This window comes from Mustela erminea, chromosome 6, assembly GCF_009829155.1.
Source record: "Mustela erminea isolate mMusErm1 chromosome 6, mMusErm1.Pri, whole genome shotgun sequence".
Lineage (NCBI taxonomy): Eukaryota > Metazoa > Chordata > Mammalia > Carnivora > Mustelidae > Mustela > Mustela erminea.
In genome coordinates this window covers 19,575,056-19,596,394 of record NC_045619.1, presented here as the reverse complement: position 1 = coordinate 19,596,394, position 21,339 = coordinate 19,575,056, and the positions used below count along the sequence as shown (strand labels likewise).

The window sequence follows — 21,339 nt, the reverse complement described above, 5'->3', positions numbered from 1 at the left end:
ATTTGACAAGGAGAGAGAGAGAGCATAAGCAGGCAAAGTGGCAGAGCAGAGGGAGAGAGAGAGAAGCAGGCTTCCTGCCAAGCAAGGAGCCCGATGTAGCATTTGATCCCAGGACCCTGGGATCAAGACCTGAGCCGAAGGCAACCGCTTAACCGACTGAGCCACACAGGCATTCCTAAAATCAAGTTTCTTTACATATTTCAGTAAATAAGAGTCTCTGATTAGGTTGCAAGAATAAAATTCAAATACTGAATTAAATGCATAGCTAATAATATAGAAAAATCTCAAGATATTTTATTTTAGTTATGCAGAATTGTGATTATTTAACGGTGTTTTGGAATAGCTCAGACATAGCTATATTTCCCCAAATGCATGATTTTGTGGAATATTAACAGATGTTTCAGGAGAAAAGTATTGAAAAAATGAACGAAGTTTGGGCAAGGCTAACTGCTGGATCTTTTTTTGTCTCTATCCCTAAATGTCAGTGCCCATTAGCACACAGAAGTCTGTGATACCCTTCAGGAAGTGCACATTCATACAATCCAGTAAAATACATGCATTTAACTTCATTTAGTTTAGCACTTTTCAAGCTTCTTTGAGCCCAGAAAGTTTCCTCTGGAGAATCCTAAATCCCACAGTGTTCAGCGAATCTCCTCCATTTCAAAGATAATGACATTAAGTTTCTTACGTATTACATTCATTATTTTGTTAAAAAGTAATAATACATATTGCTGGTTGGCAGTTTTAGAAAAGAATTTCAGGCTAGTAAATAATCTTTGTAGTAACTATTCTAATAGATTATATAAAAATGTGCTATTTTACCTCTTGTTGGGAATTTTTTAAAGCACTTTAAAATTAACAGCTGGGTGCATTTGTCCTGTATCCTATTTTATATAATCATATAGGTTTGTGCTTTGAAATTCACAACTATTCTAGTGTTTTAAGTACAAAGATTATTATTATTTACCCTAACATTAATGTTTATGCCTTGGGAAAGGAAAGGCAGAGATTCAGATAACACCAAATGCCTATTTAAACATCTAAAATTGTAAAGACACTTCGAAATTCAGACATTTTAGAAATGGAGAATATTCAGTACCTCTGTATATAAATAATATAAGGCATATTTTTAATTTTACAAATGTGCTTTCATAAGGATTAAAAACGTATACAGCATACCAACATTCATATAATCATGGGAAAATGCCCTCAAATTTCTTAAAATTAATATTGGTAAATTTAGCAAGTGTGACAAATTTATTTATCTTAGTTAATGTAGTCACTTTTGCCTTTTGTCTCCTAAATATAAAAGGGGAATTAATCACAAGGTTTTCAGGGGCAGAAGAGACTAAGTTCTCATTCATTTATGCTTTTTTATGTCTATGTCCAAATGACTATGGCATATGAATTACATCTGACATTGACTTCAGGTTACAAAATAAGAACTTGAAAACACCTCTATTGTTGACTTTGTTAAGGTTTGGTTTTTAACATTAATTTTTTTTCCTAATGTACGATCACATGAAATATTTGCACAGAGTTTCATTTCTCAATCTACACTTTCAGAGGATTTCTCTATTCTCTCATCCACTTACTTACTTATTTTTCTTTTTGATCTGAAATATTGAGTTTAATCTTTTAGGTACTGAGTCTTCTGAAGCTTACTCATCAGTTTAAAGCGTTTTGTGTTTTCTTCTCTTCTTTTTCAGCTTTCTCTTTTTGCAGGATACTCAGGACAAAATCCTTTTCTTCTTGACTTTTTATTCCTATTTCTTGTTTCAGATGAAGAGGAAGCCTCCCCACCTAGCGCCCTGCCTCCAGGTTAGGACAATTCCAACACCTTACCCCACATTATAATTATTGTTAATTGACAGTAAAGAAAAAGAAAAGGCAGAGAACCTTGATGAGACAGTGTGTAGAACAGGGGCACCACGTTTTGCCTCTGTCAGCCCAGGAGGGATACTTTGGTTTTAATGGTGATCTTTTATATATTTTTTAAAGATTTTATTTATTTATTTGACACACACACAGAGATCACAAGTAGGGGGAGAGGCAGGCAGAGAGAGAGGGGGAAGTAGGCTCCCTGCTGAGCAGAGAGCCCGATGTGGGGCTTGATCCCAGGACCCTGAGATCATGACCTGAGCCGAAGGCAGAGGCTTAACCCACTGAGCCATCCAGGCACCCCTATTTTTCTTTTAAACAAAAGGAGAATTTCTTTGTGAAATAAATAAGATTAGTAAATCTTAGATATAAATTTTAGGGACAAAATGTTTGATCTATTTCCAGCTGTATGCCCTTATCCTCTGTTCTTTAGATATTTGAGTTATTTTATTTTATTATTGTTTCTTAAATAAGACACACACTTTTTATAGATGCTTTCATAGTTGAAGGGTCTACTGATTTTCAACCCAAGCTGACTCTAGTTCTTTCTCCCCATCATGAGGAGAGACAGGGTTTGGGGGAATCCAAGAAGGTTGAAGTCAGCTCTCCATTTTCACTTCTTGCCCTTGTATCATCCAAATCACGCTTTCCTTTCAGGTTTGGGTAGTCGGGCCCTGGAAAGAAAAGATTCAGGTGAGCACTCGCCTGGAGTAAGGCGTCCGGACGCCATGCTAATATAGTCACTAATGACCTCATCTCTTGAAGCGGTTTTGATTCTAATCTGTTTTATTCAGTTTGTAGCTTTTTTTTTTTTTTTTAGCAATCTTTCATTATGTACCCTTTTACAAGAAAACTAATTTATTGAGAAATAATTAATTTTGCATGACACACACACAAATACAGTAACTTAACCACATATACCACAGATTTGTGGTCATTATAGCTGACATTTTTAACATTTAGCAAATGCACAGAGATGAAGAAACTGAAAATCTCCATTTGGGGGATCTGCTAAAGTTAGAGAATAATTCACATTTCCATAGAACTTTATTACATTTTATAAAAGCCTCCATATGCACCGTGTCAGCAATCACTACAATTCATTCAACAAATCATGCTGAGGACATACTACAATTCTACTGTGGGCCTCATGGACCAGGCACTTTTGTAGGTACTTGTAGGTATAAAAAAGGAAAAAAACAAAACAAAACAAGTTCCTGCCCTCATATTACAAATATGAGTGGCCACAATTCATTATTACTATGAATTTCACAGACATACACATACCCCACCCCACCCCCCTACATAATCATGTGACTACATTGCATAACTTCATTGTGAAAGTTGACATCACTTCATGATGATCTCCATGAATAGCATGATCGATACATGAAAACTAAAATAACTAAATGTTTTTCCTTCTTTTCAAGAAACATTAACAGAGTTGGCACCCATGCATTTTTTTTTCCCCAGTTACTAAGTGGCTGAAACTGAACTTCTCTACATTTAGCTCGTGGAGACAGAGGGAATGTCTTCAGTTCTCTCCCCTGCCCTCCTCACTGGAGTGGACTGCTGATTCACACCAGCTAAGCACCTGGAGTGCAACCTAGAAAATGAAAATAAACTTCACTTTCAGCTTCTCGGTCTTCATGGGAAAGCCGCAAAGAATTGATTTTTTTTTTCTTTTTCTGCTTCTCTTGCTTCTAGTATTCTTGAAATTTGTGCCTGCTGGTCATGATCCCTTACTTAATCGTCCAACTATGGTCTCATCTATACAACCCTAATGGAATTATCTAATCCTATAGCAGCAAGGAATCTAGGAATACCAGGCCAGGTTTGGCTGCTTGATCTTTCCCAGTTGACTAGCAAACTGACCTATCCCTTTAGTTTTTTCCAGTTCTGTTGTATGGGTGTGGCACACTGTAGTCATTCACCTAATATGACGTGGTACTGCCTCAATACACAGTATACTTCCCACCTTGTCTATCTGTTAGGAGACAGACAGAATGGAGAAACAAACCATGGCTGCCAACAAACACAGAGTAACAATGTACCTGAAAAGTTTTACTATTTCTAGGAATACAAAATGTTCTTTACCCTCTCATGAAAGAGGCATCCCTGTAAGAATGAGAATCTGTCACTCTCTCCCGATGGCTGCAGGGGAGAGGGATGGAGAGAATGATGTTATATTTATCCAGGTTTATTAGACAAAGAAAAGCCTCGGCGTTGACAAGAACAACAAACGCAGGTAAGTCTGCCTGAGAAGAACTTGGTCCTGAAATGATCTTTTTCTTCCTTTCTGCTCATTAGAATGGTCTCTAGGTGAATCACCTGCTGGGGAGGAACAAGACAAGCAGAATGCCAATTCCCAGATGTCCACTCTGTTCGTGGAAAAGCCTCAGACAGGATCAGTGAAAGTTGGTGAGCGCCAAGCATGAAGTCTTGCTTTTCTCTTTAAATGGAAGTGAAATTCACATTGCATGCACTTTACCTTTAAAGTGAACAAACGACCGGTGGTTATCAGTGTTGTACAACCGCCACCTCTAGTTCCCAAATAGTTTCATCATCCCGAACAGAAACCATGTACCCCACCAAGCCATTACTCCCTATTCTTCCTCCCCTCCCTCTCTCCTCCCTCCCAACCACTAATCTGCTTTGTGTCTATGGATTCGCCTATTCTGTATATTTAGTATAAATGGAACCACACAATATACGACGTTTGGCGTCCAGCCCCTTTCCCTTAGCATAATGTTTTCAAGGTTCCTTAAAGCTGTAGCATGAATTGGTACCTCATTCCTTTTTATGGATGAATACTATTCCTTTGTATTTATATACTAAATCCTGCTTTTTATAGCCTGAAAAGAAGAGTGACAGCTATCATTTCATAGTAGTTGAGTGCCTGGACCCTGGAGCCAGATTGGGTTCAAATCAATCACCTCATCTGTAAAATGGGAGTACTACTTGTGAAGTACAATGAACAGTACCCGTCATACCTTAAAGCTCTGAGCCAGTGTTTGCTGTCATTATGACATGTCCTTCCATAAGATGATTACAAATCTGCATACACATTGTATGATAGGGTGTCGTATCTCAGAGGAAACTAGTGGGACAGGGGGCTCAACTTTGGAGATATTCATTCAAAAAATATTGATTACACCACCTGTTTTAGGCACTGTGCTGAGCACTGAGTATAACATGTGAACATTCAGAACTCACAGTCTTAATGGGAGGAACATACAACAAGAAATTAGACAAACAGGTAATCATAAAAGCCAAGTGCCATGGAGGAAATAAACAGTATGGTAAGTTAGAGAGGACTTGGGGATTCAGGAATTTTGGTGAAAAAAAATTTTTTTAAATTATTTATTTATTTATCTGACAGAGAGAGAGAGAGCGCACAAGCAGAGGGAGCAGCAGAGGGAGGAAAGGCAGGTTCCCCACTGAGCAGGGAGCCTGATGTGGGGCTTGATCCCTGGACCCTGGGATCATGACCTGAGCCAAAGGCAGATGCTTACCCCACTGAGCCACCCAGGTACCTTGCAAAATAAATTTTTATAAGGAATATAATGTGATCACAACAAATGAGCACAAAACTGACTATATTCTAAAATTACTTCTTTTAGTTCTATAATACAGAAGCATACTGCAGGTATATGGGAATATTTGTTCCCTTGTGTTTCTGGAAGACGCCAAAGTGCTGGGCTAGAGTTTTGATGACCTTAGGGTCCATCAGTCAATACAAACAGATAGGCAGGTTAATTTTAAAAAGATTAGTTTCATTTAGTCATAGTTGGTCATGTAAGTCCAGACTTCCCATCATCATACCTAATAAGAAGGATAGAAAAAAGGCCATACATTTATAAGGTTTTCTATTTTTATTTCATGTATATATGATAAAGCTAAGCAGAAACTATTCCCACCGATTAACCCATTTCTCCTTTTCTTTCTCCTAAACCTCAAAAGCAGAACAAGTTGGAGTATCCTAAGGACTCCTAGAGCATGTGTAAAAAACTCAGGGCACAACTCCAGGGGCACCAGTCACATCATAGTCTCTACAGTGCAATCCTCTATAACTCCTTCCCAAAACAAATAGCAATTTTTAAGCCACAGTCTGAATCACTTGTGCTTTTTCTAGGTGGAAATATCACCTTTATAGCTAAAGTCAAGGCTGAAGATCTTCTTAGAAAACCCACCATCAAATGGTTCAAAGGGAAATGGATGGACCTGGCCAGCAAAGCTGGGAAGCACCTCCAGCTGAAGGAAACCTTCGAAAGGCAAACTCGGGTATGGCTCTTAACTCCTGGCACAGGGGCTTGGCTAAGTCGTTCCTTCCGTGTGGAGAGAAGGTCATTTTCAAGTTCAGCTTTGAGAAATTTCAGTTCCAGAGAATTTCTCTAGAGTTAACACTCCTGGTGTCTGCACTCAAGCCTGGTTGCCCTGTTGTGCCCTGGGGCTGGGAATCACACTGACCCATCCTGTGTTGAGAACGCTGGGCTGGAATGCCCAGATACAGACACAGCTTTAAGCCAATGCTGAGGAATTTCATAAATCATCAAAATGTGATAGCTTCTTTCTGTTGACACGGTGGGTCTGAAATATGCCTGATGCATTTCCCTGCAGATATACACATTCGAGATGCAGATCATCAAGGCCAAAGAGAACTATGCAGGAAACTACAGGTGTGAGGTCAGCTATAAGGATAAGTTTGACAGCTGCACATTCGATCTTGAAGTACACGGTAAGAGAGTCTTCTTATCTGGATAGCTGTGGGTTTTTTTCATGGTGTGTGAGGGGATAGGAGAGAAGAAAGTCATTTAATATTATGAGATTTTGAAAATAAAGTTTTCTTTCAAACTGTGTGTGTTTCTGATTATGGTAGCCTCAGAAAGCCTGCTGAGTTAAATTGTTATGAAGCAATTTTAAAGTGGAATTTCAGGGATTTCACTGCTAAGTATCTCTTCTTCATGCTACCTATACTCCTTCAATCTCCCAGATAAGGGCTGGAGCCCATTTTTTCTTCTACTGAACATGCCTGTTTCATTGGGTCCACTTATTCCCACCTAAGTTTGGGGAAATTTTTATATCGTACAAGGATGTCAGGATATCTGGGTGGAAGGGAGGATTTCTCTTATAAGAACTAATGTCAGATGGGGAAGTTATCCATCCATATGTGCTGTATACTGTCCAGAGTGAGTTTAACAGGAATAAATGTAAAGGTGTACATGTAGATTGGGGTGAATAAAACCACTTCGATAAGTAAACAAAGAGAAAGTTGACTTGGCAGCAAAGATCATAAACTTAAGGCGAATCCAAAATGTGATAAAGCTACAAGAAACAAAGCTGGTATGATTTAATACTGGGCTAATATAAGTGGTATAGGTCCTAGATTTAGGAAATAACACTACTCTCTGCAACATGTTAGTTGTTCCACATTTGGAGTAATGTCTTTGGCCATGGTCACCACACATCAGCCTGGATCTCTTATAGAGTATGGTACCCAGGAGGATGAAGAACTCAGAAACAACACCCTAGTCACCTGAATGTAGTGTAAGGAAGGCCAGGCATAGACAACACATAAATAGGGGAAGTGCTATCACACAAAAGTGTTTCAGACAAATTAGAATCTAAAGGTAGGAATTAGGAGGAAGTGAATTTTTTGTCTTCGCTGCTCTGTAAATAGCCTGACAAAGGTGTGAGAGGCCCATCTCAAGAAATCTGAAATAAAGCCTGGGTGATCATGGAGGTGCTGTAGAGATTTCTGTATTGAGTGGGAATCTGGTACTGAGGGATGCCTTTTCAACCTGGCATTTCTGAGAATCACCTGAAGGGCTTTTGAAGAATATTGATTTCTTGGTGCCCATCCCTGATCTAGTGAATCACAATCTCCAACAAGGAGATCAAGAAGCTGATTTTTTTTTTTTTTTAAGTTCTTCAGGTGATTCTAGTGGGAAGGCAGGTGGAATGACAACTGGATCTGGTAATTCCTGCAGTCCCCACATTGATTCTGTGTGAAGGAGGATGAGGTATGAGACCTCAGTGGCTCAGCCATCCAGGAGGAGAGCCACCCCCACGCCCCCTTCACCTGGTGTTCCTTCCATCTGAAGAATCCCCACAGCTTGGAAAGGAACTGAGCACAAAATTGCCTACTTAATGGGTATTTATTTTATTGTTTTCTTTCCTTTCAAAGAATCTACCGGGACTACTCCAAACATTGACATCAGATCTGCTTTCAAGAGAAGGTAACTTCAAAAGGGGAATTTAGGTAGCTTCTGTATAATGAGCAAGTGGAGGGTTTTCAAAGCACACATTCCCTTCCTCCACACTCTGTATTCCAGAGAGAGCATCTCTTCGCTGTAGTCAAACATACTGTGTACCCAAAGGTCAGTGTTCTAGAAAAGCCATAGGTTTAATGTAAAAACTGATCATTTTTTAGAATATTCTCGTCATAGTGAAGCTCCCATTTTTCCAGGTTTCACAGTTGCCTTATAAAAACATACTCTTATGTCTTCACATGTGGCTTCTTCCTTAATTGCATTATTTTCAACCAGATGGCCAAGAAAGGTATATAATAATAAAGCATCAGTTAAGTAATGTCAGAAAACTTTCATTTATATTGTTTTTCATCTAGAAATTACTTATGGAGCTATTTAGTCATGTGTCCAGAAAACTGCAATTAAGTAGCTACTTACTGAAGTTAGCCCTATTTAAATACTGGATTGCTAAACGAAAGACCACGGAGTCTGACAGAACAAAGAACACTGTAGAAAGATAAAATATAGATACCTGTTTGGTTTATTTTGCAGTTGCCAACGCTGAAAAATTAGGGGTGGGTGGGGACAAGGAAGAAAAATGAAAAAAAAAAAAAAAAAAAGTTCCAGGCTATAAGAAATGTAACTAGCCCCTTCCTGACATTATTTTACTCTCTGCACTTAATTTTTCTATAATATGAGTTCATCAATGAGAGCAGATATTTTGTTCTTCTGAAGACTGAATCTACTTAGTTTTGTTGAGTAAGGAAAGTCATCCCAAACTATTATAAAGCAATGATTTAGTGTGTTAATAAAAGGCATATTTCTCTCCTAAATTATGAACAAATGAAAATTTTAATTGCTTAAAAATATATTTAATATTACCTGATCAATCAATGGGTATTTTTTTAAGTCATAACCTTAATTCCTATTACTTTCCTTCCACTTTCCTTCACCCCATGTTCAACAAATGCAAAGGGTCCAAAAGTATCTTCATCCCATGTATGAGCATATTCTAAGAGAAGGGGATGTAGTCTACTAAGTTTTGTGGTTTAAGAGAATAGAAATGGGTTTATTTCAAAAGCTCTAAATACCTACTATTAAAGAAATTTTGAAAACACATTACTTGACTTTAATTCCTATAACTTACGTGTTATACACACTGTTTTTAAACCCACAGACTCTTTTCTTAGAAACCATAACTAACATTTGTTAAAGAGCAGGAAACAAAATCTTCATTAAAAAATTAAACATGTAAGTAAATACGTAGTGCCATTTAAATGTCAGCTCCATAGCTTCTATTTAGAGTTTATATGAAATCATGAAGGTCAATGCATGCCTAATTTAAGATGCATTTCTCAGTAGGAAAGCACTCCTAGTAAAGGGTTCATCAATAATTCAAAAACAAATTTTTGAAAAATACATTTTAAAAGGTATAAATATTAACAAGAGAGTGAAAAGCTTACAATGATATCCCTTTAAAACAGAAAGGAATGCATCTCGTGAAAAGCTCTGCACTAGCTCCATTTTTATGTTTTGTTGGTATCACATTATCTGATTCAACTATTGATGGACACAAAGAAGTTACCTTTGAATATAAGCTTTGTACTTATATATTTGACATTGGTATACTTCGTCCTCCAAGCCAATCTCTGACCCAAATAACAGAGGTCAGCAAAAGTCCTTTGCTTTTTACATAGGTATGTTTCTAAAAACCCCAACTTGGAAAAACAAAGTACTTTGTGTTGCTTGGCTTAAGCGCATTTGTGTTACTCTGCTTTAACACAAATCCAAGCAGTTTCATAAAAGCAATCTTCAAAAATATGTCTTCTGAAATAGTAGAGTAACACAAGCTTCTCATGTTTACTTTTCCACAAGTACATACTCCAAAACTTAAAATGTCACTTGTGTGAAAAGAAAGAGTTTGTGTTGATTTAGTTCCATGACTTGTGTGCTGGTACGAAATGGCATATACGTTATATGTAGAGTGTTTGGGGGAAACTGTGTGTATATGTCTTCGTATTAAACCCAGATTTGCTTTTCTTTTGTTAATGACAGTGGAGAAGGTCAAGAGGATGCAGGGGAACTTGACTTTAGTGGTCTCCTGAAACGTAGGTGAGAACCCAGCGATGGAGTGAGGCGTTGTGGCCTGGAAATCTTGTAGACACCCACTCAGAGAAGTCAAGTTTAAAGTGGATGTTTTTCAAAGAATTTCTCATTTCCTAAAATGTGTTTCGCTTATGGAATATAACACAGAGTCAACTAAGAAAGAGACAGAGAAATCAGTGCATACTAATCTGCTAAAGATTTCAGCTGATGCTTTTTAACCTTCTTTCTAAATCTTTTTTAAATCTTTCTTAGTTGGGGATGAGGAGATCTGAAAACTGAAGCAGAAGACCTAAATACCTAGAAGTCTCTGATTTCTTTGATGATTTCTCTCATTTCCATCATGATTCCTTGTCATGATCAAATAAATAAAACCTCTATTCCCCTGCCTTTGATATTTTACCAAAAAATCAATTTCACAATTTTGGTAAAAGTCTCTGCAGGTGTATGTATGTGTGTGTGCACGCACATAAAATATATATATATATGTGTATATATATATATATCTCAGATCTACTTTAAAACAGTATTTATAATTAACTGTATTCCATCAAATCTAAGACACAATTCATTTGAATATATACCTATATTTCATAAATTACTAAGCAATGAAAAAATTGCCTCAAAGAGTTTATTATGACACACTATTGATTATAAGATACATCCTTATTTAAGATGTTTAAAATGTCAAAAGATATGCATTTTAGAAGAGATAAAATACAGGAGTAGAATGGAAATAAATATTTAGTATTATCATTCACACTCCCTTAACGTTCTCTTACAATAAAATTTATAGATTTAATGGTGGATATTCAGTACATAATTATCTCACAGGATTTCTGCCCATATATGCATATAATCATATATATGTGTTATATGTAAAGCTATGCATATCCAGATATTTACTATAGGGCAACAAAAAGAACTTGATTTTTGCTAGGATTTTATTTAAATATGAAATTTGTGCATAAATAATAAAACTATGATTCTAAATTAATAATATATAATATTGATATTCGTTTTCATTTAGCTTTTCAGGTTCACTTTTTTTTTTTTTTTTTTTTTTTAAAGATTTTATTTATTTGTCAGAGAGAGAGCGAGCGAGAGCGAGCTTAGGCAGACAGAGTGGAAGGCAGAGTCAGAGGGAGAAGCAGGCTCCCTGCGGAGGAAGGAGCCCGATGTGGGACTCGATCCCAGGACGCTGGGATCATGACCTGAGCCGAAGGCAGCTGCTTAACCAACTGAGCCACCCAGGCGTCCCTCAGGTTCACTTTTTATTACTTTTAGTGCTTTCTATAGTTACTAAAGAAACCTAAGTATATATGCTTCACAACAAATCACAAATTGTAATAAACTGGACTCTATTTAGTTTAGTTGGATGGCTTTATCCATCTCAGTTTGGACGGCTTAATCATTCTCAGTTTAGTTGGATGGCTTTATCCAAGTCCCTCTGAATGAAAAATTCAGTTGAAAACAGAAATATTAACAGGTGCAATTTATTAATTACCAATGAATATTAGCCAATCAAGAGACCTTGGCAGTATAAAATACATCTTTCCCTCTTTAGATACTTCAAATAATCATTAGTCTAAATAATATTTATTAATTCCCCAAATTTATTTAAAGCAATAGTATAAGTGGCTCTCCGTGAACCTTGAACCTTACCTTTCCTCATTCTACAGGTGAGAAACCAAAGACCAGAGATGTCAGGTGACTTACCCTCAGTCACACAGCGCTTTAGAAACAGGGCAGGGACCTAAATCCAAGTTTCCCTCTAAGTCAGCTCATTTCCTGTGACTCCACATAAGAAATACCACTCTGAATATGCCTTGGAAGTTGGGTGATTCGGTTTATAATACAAATTGAGAATTTGAGAAGAGAACATTTTTTTTTCCTCCTGCTATCATTTACTCAGTCAGGAAAACGCTAAATGCTTTCTTTGTGCCTTGTGTGTGCCAGTGCCTTCCAGTGTCTGGCACACAGAAAGGGTTGGATACGCATTTGTGGGAAGAAAAAGGTAGCGATAAAAACATGGATGTGGGTCTCAACTCTCCTAGTTACTAACTGCATGACTTTGGCCAAATTACATGTCCTCTCCGAGACTATTTCCACATCTATAAATGTGGAGAACAAAATCTAGTTAAATCAGTTATGTGATTTATGTGTAATTACATGACTAGTTGATCAATTATGGAAGAGGCTGGCTCATAGCACATGTCAAATATTCACTCCCACCAAAATGTGACCTTTTCCCTTGAAGAGCCTATATTCACAAAAAGACATACTACACACAGGCACAAGCATGTGCACACACACATGAATCAATCAAGATGTGACACAATCAATTATTAAACCCCATGCTCTGATTAAGAAGGAAAAACAAAAGAAAAAAGACCAAACTACTGCAGTAGTGTGCAGAGTAAAAGAAATCTAATGCATATCAAAATGAATAAAGAAAACAAATGAGCAAAAAAAAAAAAAAAAAGTGGGCAGCCAATAGGTCTCCAGTTCTCATTTTCTTTACATCCCCTAATTATGATTTTGACTCATAATTAAATTGTTGTTAGCAAAAGACTATACTCATTTAATATGATATACTAATCTACCAATATAACTTTAGAAATCATTGTGTTTCCCTACTGATTTGTGATTGCATGTGTTTTCATTGTGGTAATGACACCATTTCTACTCCTCCAAGAGTGTATGGCAAAATCCCTACCAGAATAAATATCTTTACAACCAACATCTCTCTATAACAAAAGATCTCCCTGACCTGAACAAAGCCATAGTATTTCAAATAGACATGAACTAAATCAGATTAAATCTATTAGGCAGTATATCGTTAAGAGATTTTATATATGTATAAACACACACGTGTGTGTATATATATGTCAAATACATATATATTTGAAATTTTTATTCTATATAAAATGTGTATAATTGCTTTGTACTTTACTAGGACCATTAAGTTAGAGAAATTTTGATGTAGATGTAAGTACTGCAAATGTTATATAGGTCTATCCCAATGCTTGAAAAGGCATCAGTGGTGCCTATGGAATTTGAGTTTTTCTTCCTACTGTAATTTAACATAACCATGCAGATAGGGCCATGAGCAGCCACCATGGTAAGTAAAGATATGTTTGGATGAGTTAAGGTCACCTCATTTTCTAGTAAAAAATAATGAATATTTCTTGCAATTTGGAATTGAATTAAGTAATGGATAGAGAAAGAAGGAATAGGCAAGAAGTCACTGGTATGTGTATACCAAGTTTGATAAGATTAAGAACATGGTAGAGTGAGGTATATTTTGGTGTTTTCATGAAAAAAAAATTGTGAGGATGATCAGTTTTTATGGATCTGTCAACAAAACTGACTTATGAAATCACACTGAAAATGATGATCTTTATATTGGCTTCTCTTATATAAATATTCACCTCATGGACCTAGGTATGCCTCAGTGTTTGACCTGTGCTGCTTCCTATCTATTTTGATCTAGTTTGGTATCTTTGAATCCTTTCACCAGTGTTAGGAGGATGGCTGAAATGTATACTTAATTCTTGGTTGAAATACAAATTTAACACAATGTAATATGGCATAGTTTTATAGTTTGGGGACTATATTTAGGCTGGACTATGATAAAAATAGAACATTAATAAAGTGGTCAAAGAAACATCTACAGAGACAATATATAGATACATACAGACACATTTTAATTAGAATTCTCCAAAACTTCCTACAAAATATTTAAAGGATGTATTTAAAATTTAGACAGCTTTCAGGCACTTGACCTATTAGATTTGGCAAGTTATTACCGATATTCCAACTTCAGGACAATTTTCTTAAGCTTTTCAATTTACCTGTGTTAATAGAGGGTGTAATTACGATTTCATTGACATATGAAGATAAAACTTGTTTCTTGAGTTTTAAAAAATTTATTTATTTGTTTGTTTGTTTATAAATGGGCTCCATACCCAGTGTGGGGCTCAAACTTATGACCCTGAGATTAAGAGTTCCATGCTCTACTGAGTCATGTCCATGTCTACCTGAGACATCCAGGTGCTCCGTATCTTTAGTTTTTTAAGAATTACATTTTCCTAATGATGTTCCCTAGTCCTTCTCATAAAGGTTACAGATGGACCAATGCCCTCTCACTTCCTTCCATTTTTTCCAGGAGATTTGCCTCAGCATCATCCTCCACTGGGCAAAAAGACTTACATGACAATGTAAATTAGATATTCAAAAGTCATCCTTGCCTAACTCTACCTTAAATTCTCTCTTAATATTTACATTCTCCTCCCCTTCCCTATGATTACAATCTGGTATTTCCTTAAAAAAAAAATGCAGAAACAGGTGTAATTAGTGTGACAATGCAAACATATGTAACCCATCATTTGCTAACCTGATAGCATGAATCTGTTTTCACACTGATGTTTAAGATCTGTTGACCAGTTTTCCTGGAAAACTATATCCAAACCAGTATTATTCACAATCAGTACTCACTGTAGTATTTCCAAATTAACCTGATAGAAACAGTCAACTAAATCTTAAATTTAAAAAAAAAAAAAATCAGGACTATTTAGCCAGCAAAGGAAATCAATTTAAATTACATTTTGCATTTACACTAGGGCCCTTTCCCTAAAGAGTGTTTATTGTTGAGTTTTTCTTTCATTTAGCTGGTTTTAAAATAACGGCAGACAAGTGTATTTGAAATCTTATATTTTCTTACTCATATATGTTCTTTATATTCTTTGTATATTCTTTAGTCAGTGATAAAAATTTGGGTCATAATTTTGATAATTACACTAACATGTTACCTTCCCTTTGTTCATTGGAACCTAGCCATTTGTTTTACAGTTTAACATTTATATTTTTATAATTCATACTCAACCTGCTTTCAAAAAAGTTTAAGATTAAATATGAGAGAATTTTTTGCTTCATTTTCCTTTTTCCCTGCCAAGTTAGAAAAAAATTTGTTAAAAAGTCAATATAGCCACAAAAATCTTATTTAAAACAAAACAAACCCTTCTGGCAGTTTCAAATATTTTTTTTTTTTTTGCAAAATATGATTAGTGTGCACATTTACTAATAGGAAAACTATTTGCAAATTCCTAGGATTTAAAATACTTATTTATACTGTCTTCATATATAGCTAAAATGTGTACAATAATGAAGGTAGAGAGAGATCATTTTTCTTTCATAAACCAATGCTTAAATCTTCTCATTCTCGATCCACTTTTCGAAATTACTTCAGTACCCATATCCTAGGTGACAACTGATCTTAAATTCCTCAAAATCTCACCTTCTCCTTACACTTTCAAGTGAAAATAAATAAAAACCTATTCAGAATATTTTCTTTCTCTCTTCCTAATATTCTGTTTTTAACCAGGAAAACGAGGGTGCTAATATAAGCGCATACATCTAATCTTTAACTGCCTGAAAGCTTCCTTGAGACTGCGGGTTCTTCGTGCTCAGGCTTTAAATAAGGGGGTGGGGGGTTTAACCCTGAACCGAGAAATGGGTACCATACTCCGACCTTCATTCATTGTCCTTAAGGGCCGGTGGGCGGCTACTAAACTAGGGAATGGTTTTCCCCGGGTAGGGAGGTGAAGCAGCAGGAGGAAGAACCCGAGGTAGACGTGTGGGAGCTGCTGAAGAACGCGAACCCCAACGAGTATGAGAAGATCGCCTTCCAGTACGGGATCACCGACCTGCGTGGCATGCTCAAGAGGCTCAAGCGCATGCGCAGGGTGGAGAAGAAGAGCGCAGGTGAGCCCTCTGGGGGGTGTGGCTGCGGGGACCGCCGCCTCCACGCCGCGGACCTTCCGGTCTCTGGCTGGGTTTGGGGTGGGCACGGGTGGGGTGGCCTTCGCAGTCGTTACTCTTCTCTTCGTTACCTGTGACTTCGGGCGAAGTAGCTCCCCGCTCTGCACATCATCAGTACCTAGGACGGTAGCCGAGAGCTAGCGGACGTTTAAGGTAATGGAGATTTACTTTACAAGTACCACAGACAACACGTAATGGAACATCAAGTACGTTCGCTGTCACTGGGGATTTCTTAGTGGCCCCTTTCTCCAGCCTCCACATCTCCCTCCCTCTCAAATTCTCGATTCTTACTTAGGTAGAGTTGGTTCTATGTTCCTTTGTTTTACCATCGTATTCTTCTACTCGTTTACCGGGGAGTGGGGAATTCATTTCTCACTCCAAATGATGCAGAAATCAGATTATTCTGTAAAACAGCTATGCTCCTCTGCATAAAGATCTAAAGTGACTGCGTTTTGTTGTGGTTTTAAATATCTCTCTAAAAACTTTCAAATGTTGCGATTTAAATTAAAAAAAAAAAAGAAAAAGAAATACATTCTAAATTGATCTTAAGCTCTTCAAAATTTCCTGTATTTGGTCCTTGTCAGTTATCCGTTTTGTGACACAAAAAGGTAACATATCAGTCCTATTATTATTGTTTGTTAAGATCCAAATAGAATTTATTTATTTAGGCGCCCAACCTGGGTGTCCAAATAGAATTTTTCTATTTAATTTATCCACCTCTGTTTAAAAATCTGCCCTTTGTTTCTAAACCTCCCTGTAAACTGGTTGAACAATTAGACCCAAAGAAATACAGAAGAGTTTTGTTTTTGCTTGTTTACATAACTCAGCCATTCCCACTATTTCAAAGCTTCAAAACTTTTTGAAGTTTTATTCTTAAGAGGTGTCTGAGATGGTACAGTCACAAAGATGTGAATGCCAAGCTGACATCTCTTTTCCTCACACTGGCCCATCTAATTCTTATCACTTAGCTCTCAATTGATGTCTTGAGGTAAATGATAGATAACTTTTTTAAAGCTAATGTTTATTATGTTAAGGTATGAGGAGGTGAGCTGATTTAAGCAGTAGTATAACAAAGTTGGAATGATGGAAATGCAAGCATAAAAATTTCATGAGGCATTCCACACTTGTGTGTATCTTCCAAACTGTCTAAATGAGTATTATATTAAAATCAGGGGAAAATGATTAAGTCAAGCAAAGAAGTTAACAACTGCTTAGGACCTTTCAAAGATTTTTTTTTTTTAAACTACCATGTTCTTTGTCATTTAGAGTGTTCTGATCCCAAGTTCCTAACCATTTTTATATAAGGAGTGTTTTAAATGTGTCATTATCTGGGCAAGTTTCCACAGTACGAAAACTTTGAGAAGCCTACTATTTCAATTAGTCAAAGGCATTCGATTTAATCTTAGGAGTCATTGAGTTTATCTCATAAACTCTGTGATTAAAAAAACTATCATATACAGGGAATACAAATATAATGCCAATGATCCTGATAGTAATCTTGCTAGAAGAACAGGCATGCTCTTCAAGTTTAGTTTCATTTGGATGCTTTATAATTTCCTGAAGAATTAGGACAATCACTTTTAAAGATTCTTCAGTAATTATTTTTTCCTTTTCTTTTTTCCAATTTTTAAATTTAAATTCTATTGGCCAACATTCATTTCAGATGTAGAGTTCAGTACTTCATCAGTTGCATGTAACACACAGTGCTCATCACATCATTAATGCCCATCGCCCAGTTACATCATCCCCCCACCCACCTCCGCTCCAGCAGCCCTCAGTTTCTTTGCTCTTCAATAATTCTTATGTTTCTTTCAAAAACATGTGGACTCTCTTCAAATTTTTAGACCATCTTGTCATATATAAATCAACACAGAATTCTAAAATATATCAGATAATTTGGAAGATTCCTAATTTTTTTCTACTTCAAGTCTCAATTTTTAATTTAGTTTTAGGTTCTTAGACACACATCGACTAAGTTCACAGCATATATATGCCCATACTGACATAGTTTTGCTTTTTCTCTCTACCAGCTTTTGCAAAAATTCTTGATCCTGCCTATCAAATTGATAAAGGAGGCAGAGTAAGGTTTGTTGTGGAACTGGCAGACCCAAAGTTGGAGGTGAAATGGTATAAAAATGGTCAAGAAATTCGACCCAGTACAAAGTAAGTGGGCTTTGAAAATAATCAGTGATAGCTATATAAATCTAATAGTAGTCTGACTGAATTTTCTGGGAATAAAAACATTTTATTATACCTTTTTAATGCAAAATCATATGGAGGGAGAGTAAAAACTTTTCATATATTTTGGAACCTTTAAAATTATCATGCTATATAAATAAAACCTTGGTTTTTGTTTTCATTCCATACAAACTATTTTTGAGTGATTCCAGTTCCAGATGTGCCAATACACGTTATATATGATTATTGTCAAATACAATGTCAAGAGCATTGTCAAATTTCTCCCAATTTTTAAAATAAAATTTTGAAATACATATTTGATATAACAACTGGAAATAACACCTACAATTAGAGAACTTATGGTTTTCCAGAAGAGCATCTAAAGACTGTATTTTATTTTTTGGCCCTCTCTCCAATGAAGGAAACAAACTAATCCCTGATGTCTGATGGTATCGCTAGTCTATTATGAAACTACTTTACAGAGATCCTTCTCAGCCTGAGAGCTTTTCAACTCCAGTACATTTTTTTAAGTTAACAGGAGTCACATGTACATTTACAAAAGACTTTAATCCTGAAAATCTGTCACTTCTGGAATACATTTAGGTGGTTTCCAGTTTCTTAATGGGGCCATGCCTACAGAGTGACTTTGTGATGATAATGTTTAGTCTGATAAAAATCTCTTGAAAGTGGCTTACCAAAAACACAATTTTAATCAGTTATCTTTATCTAGAAAATGTTGTGTAATGCTTTATTCTTAAAGTGTTCAATTTGAGAATTTTCCAAATGAGAACTTGTTAGTCTGCTATAATGCCCTAATATACTTACCCATAATCTGGTCACAGACAATTAAATTTTGTGATATTCCTGGCTTTTAGTTTTTTGTTTCCAAATGCTCAAGTCCTTTTTCAGTAGGTGCTTACTATGATATGATAACACTAGTTCTTAAGCTCATTTAAAAGACCATCACATTATGTAAAATTACCGCCTATGTTAGTGATTAAGTTCATAGTATTGCTAAAACCACATAATCACTTATTCACCTAACAAAATCTGTTGTGACACTGCACTAGGCAATGAGTGGAACCAGTGAATCAATGAGTAAGACTGAGTCCCTGTCTACCTATAAAGTAAAAGAACTGGTCCTTGAAGAAAGTGTACAGGATTCTAAATCTCCCTGACAACCTCAGCCAACCCCATTTTCCAACAATGGGTTAAAAAAATTAAATAACAAATATATGAGTACTAATTTATAGATGAAATGAAAACCTTCTATAAAAATACAGAAATTATATATTATATGTAAATATGCCTATGTATTACATTATGCATTAGAAAGATAACAATTGGCCTCATGTTTTCTATTAACTACGTAGGATGTGCTACATAAATTACAAATCAAAATTATATCCCGGACTTTCAAACATTACTGAATTATAAGCCAGATTTGCTGGTAATTAAGCAGAGAATAAAATCAAGTTCACAAACTGTTCTCTCCCTCCTATTTAACACAGATACATCTTTGAACATAAAGGATGTGAAAGAATCATGTTTATCAATAACTGTGCACTGACTGATGATTCAGAGTACTATGTGACAGCTGGGGATGAGAAGTGTTCCACCGAGCTCTTTGTGAGAGGTAAAATGAAATCCCCTACTGTAGTCCTGAACAGCCTCTGCACTCTTCCTCCCAGGGGTAGTAATTAAAATGAGCATGACAAGGTGAGCTCTTGAGCTCCAGAGCAGAGGTCATAGTACCTCTAGAAATGGGTTAGCCTGGGTGTTAGATTGACTCTGCGTGGAAGCTCCTCTACACTGGCAGTTATCAATTAACAATAATTAATTATTATTATCTTAAGTTATCCTAATTAATCGTCAAGTTTGCTGAAGACAAGAAAAGCTGAGGGGAGAAAATGAGTCCAAATGCCTTATGCTTTTGACTCAAGCAAGCGGTAGATAATTATTCTGGATATAGTTTCTAAAACCCAGCAAACTCGACTGGATAGTCCTCATTTCACACATTCAGCTGATCACAAATAGATTTCACTTGAAACCAGCTTCATTAATAAAAGGGTATCAATGTTTGACACGGAGGGTGCTGAAGATGATCATTGACTTAAACTTTGTGAAAGAGCCTGAGGGAGTCCACGAACCCTCTCAATACAGACAGCTCTGCAATCTCTATCGTCCATCTAGAACCAGAATCAAAGAATCATGCTGTTATAGATTCTCCTTCATCAGAAATTCCTACCACATGGCTAGTCATTTGCCAAAAGAAGGATATTTGATACATGTTTTGCCTGTTTTCCAGAACAATAATTGTTTGGATTTGAGGAAATTAAGAAAACCTACTCAGGGTTACCAGCTATTTCGCCAAAAGCTTTTAAAAAAAACCCACCAACTATCTACCACCGTCTAACCATAGCCCTATGGTGGATGATACTTTCTTACTGTTGGTCTTTAATTTGTGAACAAATCTGTGGTCATGAGCAGGTTTTGAACATTTAATGATTCTGATTCCCTCTTTTTTCACACTAGAGCCTCCAATTATGGTCACCAAACAGCTGGAAGATACGAATGCTTACTGTGGGGAAACAGTGGAATTAGAATGTGAGGTATCTGAAGATGATGCCAATGTGAAATGGTAAATAGCTTTCCTGAGGTCTGTCCATTTTTAATAGATTGAAAAAAATGCCTTCATGGATTGGAGAACAGGAAATGGCTTTTACACATATGAAAAGAATCGCAATCTCATTTGTGTTCATAGAAGTGGTAACTAAAACTGTGAAGATACTTGGGGGTTTTTTCACCTATGAAGCTGGAAAGCAATCTGGAAATCTAGATTGATAATGTAGGAAAGTAGGCACTTACTGAGAAATGGGTGATTTACAGTTGCCGGGGGTCTGTTAGACTCTAAATCTGGTAGATGTTCCTAACTTCTATACCTTGCTTACTCTCAGTATGGCATGCTGGAAACTTACATGAAAAAATATACTTACATACATATTTTTCATTTAATTCAGTTACCTTATTGTTACAGTACTACAGTAAAATATTTTAGACTAAGAATCACTGGTCACTTTAAAGAATAAAAGCATTTCTTTTG

General features: G+C 36.3%; 1 protein-coding gene across 9 annotated transcripts in view; it reads left to right on the top strand.

Annotated features, from left to right (window-relative positions):
* Positions 1-21,339, top strand: part of MYBPC1 (myosin binding protein C1) — an 87,861-nt gene that overhangs the window by 26,760 nt on the left and 39,762 nt on the right. For 8 of the 9 annotated variants that reach the window (XM_032346604.1, XM_032346607.1, XM_032346611.1 and 5 more), the window contains exons 4-14: positions 1,783-1,821; positions 2,539-2,574; positions 4,192-4,302; positions 6,017-6,165; positions 6,502-6,619; positions 8,069-8,120; positions 10,188-10,244; positions 15,835-16,001; positions 18,089-18,221; positions 19,748-19,872; positions 20,772-20,877. In XM_032346604.1, coding sequence (XP_032202495.1) covers positions 1,783-1,821; positions 2,539-2,574; positions 4,192-4,302; positions 6,017-6,165; positions 6,502-6,619; positions 8,069-8,120; positions 10,188-10,244; positions 15,835-16,001; positions 18,089-18,221; positions 19,748-19,872; positions 20,772-20,877 — 1,093 coding nt within the window. The remainder of the gene's footprint in view (positions 1-1,782; positions 1,822-2,538; positions 2,575-4,191; positions 4,303-6,016; positions 6,166-6,501; positions 6,620-8,068; positions 8,121-10,187; positions 10,245-15,834; positions 16,002-18,088; positions 18,222-19,747; positions 19,873-20,771; positions 20,878-21,339) is intronic. The other variant, XM_032346608.1, reaches the window with a different exon arrangement.